Raw genomic sequence first — 9953 nt, 5'->3', positions numbered from 1 at the left:
TTGGGGGGGGGGGGGAGGGGGAGAGTGTGTGTGTGTGTGTGTGACTGTTAGTTTTGCTTGGTGGGGTGGGAAGAACTGGAAGATTAAAAAGGTTGTTATGCAACATCGACCAACCAAAAAGATATTGCTTTTACTGCGGACACAAGTAATCCACAAAGAACAGTACTAAAAGCAGTGGTTATTCACATGAGATATACATTTGAGTTAATATAGTTAGGGAATGCACAAAGATTTAAAAATTAGTCTGAAAATCGTAAGCTTCACACTTGGAATTTCGTTGAAGATCAGCATAAGCCGCATAATAACTTGTTCCAAAGTCTTGTCTGCAAAAGAAAAAGACCGTGAAACTTCCAAGATTCTTTACATCATCTAATTTCATAGATACCAAAACGCTGGAATATCAAATTCAGAATCTTTAAAGCACCAGGAGATTGAATTGCATGATGCTCAGCCTGGAATAAAGTCAGTTGATAGGTATTCAAGTGCACTTTCCCAGCCCAAAAACAAAACTGAAATTCTAGAATGTACATGAACGCGATCCCAAACTTTCAAAACCCATTTACCAAATCAAATTCACCTGAAGCTGATCAGGTTAAGTGGAAAACAAAAAATTCCAGCGACATATGCCCACATTTACGCCTATTGGATATTATAGGCAAGAAAATAGGAGGCTTTTTTTAAGTTCAGATAATCAGATTTGGAGCAAATTTATCGTCTGTCAGGCGCCGCTTGAGCATAACAGTTCTTTTTCATCTGTCGAGTTGAGCCTAATCACAATATATGCTTCATATAAGGCTAGTACGGGAGCTCTGGCCACCCTTTCGACTAACAAGAAGTAACTATCTTAAAAAAACAATAAAAAAATGAAAAGGTAAAAGCAGAGTGACAATTCAAACGAAAAAAATCTTGTGTCCCAAATACAAATTGGGGAAATTTAAGTTGACCTTTTTCAGTCAAAATATGAAGAGATATATTTAACTTACGTATCCCAGAAGGCTCAAAGAGCTCTCATGCTTATAGAAGCTCGTGTTCTTTCTTCCACTAATGATCTCTAGCATCAAAACTCCAAAGCTGAAGACATCAGATTTTTCTGAAAATCTTCCTTCCATTGCATATTCAGGGGCCATATATCCACTGAAAAAATATCAAAATTAATTTTCAAGTTATTGCATTAATCATTCAAAGCTAAAGGAAAACTCATGGCAGAAATAAATGATTACTAGCAACTCAAATCGACCAAAGGCAATATATACTTACTATGTTCCTACCACTCTTACAGTGCTGGCATGATCTTGGTTGCCTCCAAAAATTCTTGCCATGCCAAAGTCTGAAATCTTTGGGTTCCAATCATTATCCAGCAATATGTTACTTGGCTTCAGATCTCTATGAACTATCCGCAATCTAGAATCTCTGTGAAGATAAAGAAGGCCTCGGCCAATACCTTCAATAATGCTGAAACGTAGTCTCCAATCTAAGATATCTTGTGATGGATCTACAAAGAAAACACCCAGAGGAAAAGAATGCATTATCTATAAATTCTGAACCCCATTTCAACAAAAATCTGTGTAGGCTGTGTTGTAATCGTATTAATTTTAAAATTTCAGAAGGGATGAATCTTGCACTGACCAAATAGATGTGCATCCAAGCTTTTATTAGGCATGTATTCATAGACTAGCATCTTCTCTCCCCTCTCAACACTGCATCCCAGCAGTCTAACGAGGTTCCGGTGTTTGAGTTTGGAAATCAACGTCACTTCATTCATAAATTCTTTCATCCCTTGTGTAGATACTTTTGATAGCCTCTTGATTGCAATTTCTCTACCATTTGCCAATTGTCCCTAAATAGAAGCAACAATTTCAGCAATTCTAAATTCCATGAACCGTGATACTTGAGATGGATAAGGAAGAAAAATAACCCTGTAAACTGGACCAAAACCGCCCTTTCCAAGCTTGTTAGCATCGTGGAAATTGTCCGTCGCATTTGCAAGCATCTCAAATTTAAATAATGGTAACTCTTCGATGCTAGCATTGCGTATATCATCTTCACGAGAAACATCAACTGAATCAGATGGGCGTACATCCCCATGTTCTGATATCATCGTGTTGCCTGATTCAGAAGAAAAGTTATTAAGTGCTAGCTGCATATATATGCCTTGTTGAGTGAAATTTCTAAACATTACCTCTTGGTTTAGTCATGAATTTCCAGGAAAAGAATATGATAATGGATATGGAAATCAAACCAACGATAACCATAATTATTAGGACTAACTTAAAGTCTTTCTTATGACCTGCAACAAAAGAACAACCATCATATTGAAGAAGAAAAACTTAGTTGTTCTTAGCTGTAAAATAACAAACAATAACCTCATAGGGACAACAAGAAGAGCACAAAATTTATGCAACAATTACCAAATTCCGAATTTGCCAGTCGAATGAAAAGATCTGAGCCTGCAGAGTCTTTTTGAATGTTAATTAAGCTTCCAGTCCAGAACAGACAGCCAATACCAGTGTCATGAGCATAGGCTATGCAGGAACAATTCTTCATGCATAGACCTTCACATTCAGATTCCTGACCGGGCTGCCGATCTCCATAATCTGGAACTTTCATCGTTTCTAGCTTCAAAAACCTATCTTCTTTGCTCCCACTATTGGAGCCATTGTTTGTTTCACACTGCAAATCTATCCTCCTCACGCATCCACTTGTCCAGTTCTCTGCTTTCCATTCCCCATCGTCCTGCGGATAAAACCCTCTCAAACAGGTACAAATAGGCGAGTTTTGTGAGTTGCAGATCCCAAACGGTCCACATGTGCCATTACCACAAGAAGTAGTAGCCTTCTCAACTACGGTAATACTACGACTTATTTTCATTGCTGTCAAGAATGACCCCGAAGGTTGCTTAAAACTTTCCCATAATTTACGTCCACTAGAAGATTCTATCAAAACAAGATTTCCAGAATCCAATAGCTGGGCAGTCGTATTCATCTTAGTATTTTTAACATTTGACGACCAAAGAATTTCCTTGTCCCTATACATAACCACAATATTCCCATCTTTATATATCTTCACAGTACCAGAAGAATCGTTCAAAGCTTTATCCCTATTTGCTATCCACACCACAGAAGGTTCAGAAACATTTTGGTTATACCAAATACCTAAATAACGCCTGGAGTTATTAAAAGGACTGAAAAATCCCAATTTGAAGTGCTTACCCTTCGACACTATAGTTTCAGGGTCTTTAATAACTAGATTTGCTGTAATGTTGTCCCTTGATGTGCAAAATCTTGAAGGGCAACAGTAAAGGACAACAAGGATGCATAGAACAAGAGAATTCAGACTCTTACCCGTGATCATGATCAAGCCTCTTGCTCTGATGAATCGATTTCTGATTACCAAGAACAGACAAATTCTCCACTATTCAGTTTTGTGGGTCTAGTAGAATTAGATCATTCTCGACGAAAATTGGCAGTGTTTCCGTACGGAAATTCAAAGGGTGCAAGTTTGAGCTAAATAATGAGCCACAAGCCATCAAAGAAGAACGAACCAGCCTGCAGATTTAGACAAGTCTTTTCATTTCTTCTATTTTCCTTTTCGTACTTACGTCTTCTTCTGGGGTGGGCGTGGTGGAGCAGAAACTAAATGAAAAAAGTCATAGCATCTAAGCCATAGGACTCTGGGTCTTGATTGACACAATATTAATCGACATTTCCTAAATCAGCCGTGCTACATAGCCCACCTCGAGGATTGACCCAAAAACAGGGGGCTGACCTCAGCCCTCGATTTCAACTTCATTTTTTTTTTCCAGATTCAAGGATCGATGTGTTGTTACCTAGACACCCTGGATTTTGGTCGGTCCCCGAGTTGGGACAAGTTGCATTTTGATTGCTAGCGTTGAAAGTTTACTATGGACAATCAATGTCCGTGATAGCAGGATTTTTATTAATATTTAATTAAATAATATTCAAAAAATCGTGCGGATTAGAGCTAGATACATCACTAAAACTAGAACTAGGTACGAACTTTTATTTTGAATCAAAAAATCGTCCTATAATCTGCAAAATCTTCTAATTTATTTTTCAATTAAATAGGCAATATATATTAACAAAATGTCAATATTCAATTTACAATTAAAGTTAATTAAACAAGTATTATTATATTAACAAAATTGAAATTATAATTATGTGTTTGTGTGATTCCACTTTTTCACAATCAATTTTTTGTGAACAAAAAGTAAAACATTTTATTAATTAAATAAGTTTTGTTGAAAGATTTTTTTATAACATTAAGGTCAATTTTTCTACAAGTTCATCCATCATTAATTAACCAAACTCGCAAATCAATTGAATAGAGGGAAAAAAAGGAAAAAAAAAAAGAAAATCAAGAAGAGGGACAAAGTATCAGTTAAAATGTTTCTACTGCATTAAACCAGTAAAATTGGACATATATTATTTTATTACATTATGAGTTAAAAATTAATAAGTGTCATAATGGTAAAGTGATCAATATGTTTAAGAAAAATAATAGGTTCGAATCACCTTCTTCGCAAAATCGAGGTTCCAAGAAATTATTAAAATTTAATAGACAGTAAAGACTTTAACTTTTACGTTTGCTAAAGAGATTACAAAAAGTTGAAGAAAAATAGATGCTTTTACCTATAAAAAAATCAGCGGGGCCCACCTTTTTCTTCGAAATTGTGAAATGAGGCAGTGTAATATATTTATAGAACAGAACTTTTTATATTAAAAGACTAAACTTTTTGGTAAATTGGGACTGTGCAAATGCTCGAATATTGCTTCAAAATGTACCTAAGAAATAACAAACAAATAGATGTTCTCTGTAGACAGCTGCAAGGTGCTTCAAGACAATCCGCGTGTATGTAAAATACTATAGAGTTTCTGATTGACCATATCTATTAAAACTTTAAGGATTTCCTGGCCATTTGTTGGCGATTCAAATGTCAAGTTCACATTGTCATAATTCAAATCAGGAGTTGGTAACTTCATAAATGTAAAGTCATTTTCAATTCTGCATCAAAATTTACGTCATTTTATACCAAATTTTATACTAAATCTTACATCAAATTAAAAATATTTCCGACCATTATACCAAGATTTACACCAAATGAACAATATTTAATTATTTTCTTCTCTTTTTTTATTCTATATAATTTATTTATTTTTTAAAAAAATTTATTTATTCATTTTACAAAAACATAAATTACTAAATAACTAATTAGGTTAAATTAACGAGGATATTAAATTCATTAATAAATATAAAAAAACCTAGTACAATTAGTAGAAATACTACATCAATGAAAATATTAAATCATACCATTAAAAAATAGTGCAGTGCATTTCGAATTTGGATATTATGATATTTTGAAATTGAAATATTATTGCAATATGAGTCTCTTTATCTTTGATTTGTCTATTTCATTGTTGTAATATATTTCATGTTAACTTTAAATAATCGTGTTTGTATATTTTAAATTTTTTTTGTATTCTTATTTTAATTAATTCATTGATTATTATTTTTTACATTTAAAATTTATTTAAATGCAAAAAATAATAATAATAAAAATAATGAAAGTTATTGTATTAAAAAATATATAACACAAGTGACACAAACACCCTCCATCAATTACTTTGACAAATGGAAAAATTGGCAACTATGACTTTGCACCATTTCGCACCAAAATGGTGCAAACTTTGGGGTCACATCGAAGAGCTTTTGCACCAAATTTTGATGAAATTTGGTGTTTTGTTACATCCATTGGAGATATCCTAACTTCCATCTTTTTCATCTCTTAGGAAATTAGGTCGAACACGCGACTGGCTGGACACAAAAACCAAACTAACCAATAATTTTAGGGGAACTTAGACCTACTGCCCAAAAAATAAGAGTATTAAACTAATCAGAATTAAAATTCGCGTATGAATTACGTCCAAGACATCAAAGTCCAAAGAAGCCCACAAATTGATTTTGACATTTTTATCTTCTTCTTTTTTTGTAGTTTTTTTTGTCAATTTGAGTATTTTATCATTATTTTGAATATTTGTCAAATTTTTAAATTTCTGTCACTTTTCGTTTAATAGTCTTTCTTTTCTTTTCTTTTCTTTTCTTTTTTTACAAGATTGTGAGTTAATTATTCCATAGAAATATTGGTTTAAAGAGATAAAACATATCACTCTTTTACATTATAGTTTTTTGCATTGATTTATCTTACATCCTTCAAAAAAGTGATTGCCACATAATCATTCCGGAGCTTTGTTGGATGAGGCGTAACAATTTCAACAATAAAATAAGGGTATTAAATTAGTAATTATCTTTAGAAAACACAAAACTAACCATGGAGGAAAAAAAAAGAACTAAAAATTCGTCCCTATTTAATAGGGAGTAAAATTAGATTTTAGTATATTTTATTAAAAGTTGATGAAATATATGATTGAAAGTTGTCGATCTCATAAAATTTGTTATTAAAATTAATTGTTGAATTAGATTTATATTAAAATTTGAAATTTAATTTTCATCGAACAAGGGCTTCATGAGAGAAGAAAAAAGGGAAAAGAATCCCTTCGCGATTCAAACAAGAGTTTTTCTTATGGATGGTCCCCACCAAGCACTAAGGATACACCCTTGAAAATTCGTAGGGTTGAACAAAACTCTCTAATCGAATCGACCGGAACCGAGCATCTTTTTAAGTTAAATACTCAAAAGAGTATCTAAATCGAGAATCGATGGGTTCGGTTCAATTCTCAGTTCTAGATCAAGAATCGAAGAACTGAATTTTTCCTAATTTTTTATTATTCATTTATTTTAAATAAGCCAAATTATTTTATTTTTTCTAAATAAAATTGCTAACTAGTTAATTTAGCTCAAATCCAAAAATTTGATTTTCTTATTTTTAATTTTCAGTCCAAATCCAACTTAATCAAATTAACCTAAGTTTGTTGACCTAGTTTAGTCGTAAATGGCCTAATCTGGGGGTTTAGGAACTGAACCTGTTCCACTAGTGCAAGATAACCTTCCAAGAGAGCAAAATGTACATCAACCACTTAGAAACACAGTCGATTTTTATCATTGATCGTAACGATCTCCAAAACCATACAATAACCCTTTTGTCTTGACCCTAAATCTCATATTCACGATTGAAAAATCCAACTGAGACACAAATAGACCACAATTGTTGCTGTAGCAAGGGCCTTTTACAAGGTTAATCTTTAAAACACAGATTGGTTTGAGTATTTTCAAACTAAAATCATAGAAGAGAAGAAGCAAAGTCGGACAAAGGCTAGAGAGAAAAAGAAGAGTATTCTGGAAGACACAAATGAACCATCCCCCAAAAATCGAGAGTTAAATGAGATTTAATTGGACCAAAATAATCTCACCGTCCATCTATATCAATGGTCCAAATGTAACCCAAAGAAGCACAACTCTTGCCGAGTTAAGAAGGCCAATTGGGGATTGTCAAATCAACCGTCCACAGTCCAATGGCCTCTAGTGGCAAATGTCAAAAATAACACTCAGTTTAAAGTGTTTTGAGAAACACACTTCTTTCATGAAGTCATTAACATGACTCAAAATCCCAATTTGAAGTTCTGACCCTTCGACACTATAGTTTCAGATAACTAGATTTGCTGTAATGTTGTCTTTTGATGTGCAAAATCTTAAAAGGCAACTGTAAAGCCTAAAAATGATGCATAGAAGAGAATTCAGACTCTTTCTCCTGATCATGATCAAGCCAATACAACTTCATTCTTGCTTTGACGAATCATTTCTGATTACCGAGAACAGACAAATTCTCCACTATTCAGTTTTGTGTATCCTATAGAATTAGATCATTCTCGATGAAAATTGGTAGAGTTTCTGTACAGAAATTCGAATGGTGCAAGTTGTAGTACTATTTTTCTGAATCTTTAACAAAGTTTAAGCTAAATCACAAGCCACATGTTGGGAAATTATTTAATTTTTCATGTGGACCGACGTATGTAATTAATTGTATATAATGACTATATTAAATCTAAACTAAAAATTAAAGTGATCTAACACAGAATTAAGTAATGGCCTTTGGGCATCTAAATAAAGTGTAGGCCAAATTATATGTGTAGATACTTAATTCCTTTAGAATTATATTTCATGATGACATGAAATACTTATGGATATATTCATTGAATAAGAAGACCTAAAATCCACAATCAAAATCAACAATAAAAAATCAAGACTATGGATCAAGCACAAGAGTTAATATTATGTTATAATTCTATATATTAATATTAATCGACTTAATAAAATATGCCATTTCAAGTAAATTAATATATGTAGTATTATTATAATTTCTTTTAATGTTATATAATAATGTTTTTATTAATTGTGTATTCTTAATTGTATACTAATAATTAGTGATAACTGTGTTTATGGAAATTATTTGACTCAATTTTTGAAAGAAATAATAATTATTAATTACATTATTTAGAGAAAATAATTGAATGTTAAGTGTATGTTCACTATAAATATAAAGTTATGTAAAAGTAAAATGCGAAATTGAATATTTATCACATATTCACATTTGGGTTATTAAAAATGACTTTTTGCCTCATAATTTATAAAATTACTGTAAATTAATGGTGATTGAGTTGATGGTTTATTGAAAAGTGACTTTTCATATAATACTTATAAAGTGAATGTTAGTTAACGAGATTTTTTTAGCTATCGTGTTTTATTTCAATTTTGGATTGCAATATTCTTTTAATATGTAATATTATGTTAATAATTGTATATAAAATTTATTATTTTTATAAATTTTATATATTAATATTAATTGACTTAGTCTATGCCATTTCATGTTAATTTCATATGTAGTATTGTTGTAATTTTTATTTTATTTTTATATAAGTTTTTATTAATTATTTGATAATTAGTAATAATAGTTTTTATTGAATATTAATTGAATTAATTTTAAGAAATAGATAATATTAATTTTAACACTAATTGTATTTAATTGAAAAGATTTTATTTTAAGAATATTATTGACCATAATTATAAAAATGTAATGGTAAAATGAAAATTGAAGATATAAAATTAAATGAAAGTATATTGGACCTATAGTTAAATATATAAGGGTAAAATTGGTCATAAAAAATTTCTCCCCAATTCATACTTTTTATATATCGTGGATATACGTGAAGTCCTATACTGCTGGCTTCCAAGAAAAAACCCAAATTGTATGGCCCACGTTATAATCTTTAGCCGCCGGGCCCAGCATTACTCCTTTCCATATCAAAATGTCCAAATTCAATAATAAAGCAAGCATTTTCTCCATAATGCACTGATTAATGTACTTATGATTATAATGATGACGTATGTTAAATCTAATTGTCTTCTGTATCACTGTTTATTTGACAATTGCTCAATGAGTCGATATTGATTGAAGTAAAAAATTCGAAGTTACAAATTAAGTAAAATATATTCGATCGTCGTATTAAAGTGATTGTAACTAGAAAATAAAAGTATATATTTTCTTTGCACTTCAGTTAGACTAATACATTCAATTTATAAGTGCAAACTATGATTTTCAGTCTCAACTATACAAGCATAATCTGAAATAATTAAAATATTATTTGCCTCACTTTGTTGGGTAACTAGTCATGGCTCTTATGGGTCTGGTTGATAGGGCACGTCAAAGTAAAATTCACAACTTTATTGGACTAGGATTAATTGAATAGAATTTGACGAAATCAAAGATGATAGATCTTTTTTAAAGTACTACTATACTTTCAATCCAAAAAAAATAAAATAATAATAAATAATAAATAAATAAAACTCCTTAGATTATTGTAGTTTTTCTTGAAAATATTATGTAGCTACCACCGACCAATTTAGCAACATTTATTATTTGTAGTTTTATCATTCACCTTCTTTTGACCATAGGTATGAATAGAATATTTCCTTGACTAGTT

At 31.3% G+C, this 9953-nt stretch overlaps 2 protein-coding genes across 4 annotated transcripts in view; both read right to left on the bottom strand.

Annotated features, from left to right (window-relative positions):
* The window catches only part of LOC111382241 (G-type lectin S-receptor-like serine/threonine-protein kinase At1g11300), a 4419-nt gene extending 751 nt beyond the window's left edge, over nt 1-3668 (bottom strand). The window contains exons 1-7 of one of the 3 annotated variants that reach the window (XM_023006150.1): nt 3342-3665; nt 2409-3152; nt 2180-2287; nt 1916-2106; nt 1627-1837; nt 1258-1492; nt 984-1134 (exon numbers count right to left, since the gene is read on the bottom strand). In XM_023006150.1, the coding sequence (XP_022861918.1) occupies nt 984-1134; nt 1258-1492; nt 1627-1837; nt 1916-2106; nt 2180-2287; nt 2409-3152; nt 3342-3351 (1650 nt within the window). In that variant the 5' untranslated portion in view covers nt 3352-3665. Of the gene's footprint in view, nt 1-108; nt 324-983; nt 1135-1257; nt 1493-1626; nt 1838-1915; nt 2107-2179; nt 2288-2408 lie in introns of those variants that run through there. The other 2 variants (XM_023006151.1, XM_023006149.1) reach the window with 2 other exon arrangements.
* Nucleotides 3669-6972: 3304 nt separating this feature from the next.
* The window catches only part of LOC111382242 (G-type lectin S-receptor-like serine/threonine-protein kinase At1g11300), a 15587-nt gene continuing 12606 nt past the window's right edge, over nt 6973-9953 (bottom strand). The window contains exons 8-9 of the mRNA XM_023006154.1: nt 7106-7158; nt 6973-7021 (exon numbers count right to left, since the gene is read on the bottom strand). Coding sequence (XP_022861922.1) covers nt 6973-7021; nt 7106-7158 — 102 coding nt within the window. The remainder of the gene's footprint in view (nt 7022-7105; nt 7159-9953) is intronic.

Source organism: Olea europaea, unplaced genomic scaffold (genome assembly GCF_002742605.1).
Source record: "Olea europaea var. sylvestris unplaced genomic scaffold, O_europaea_v1 scaffold2452, whole genome shotgun sequence".
Lineage (NCBI taxonomy): Eukaryota > Viridiplantae > Streptophyta > Magnoliopsida > Lamiales > Oleaceae > Olea > Olea europaea.
This window is presented reverse-complemented; position numbering and strand designations above follow the sequence as displayed.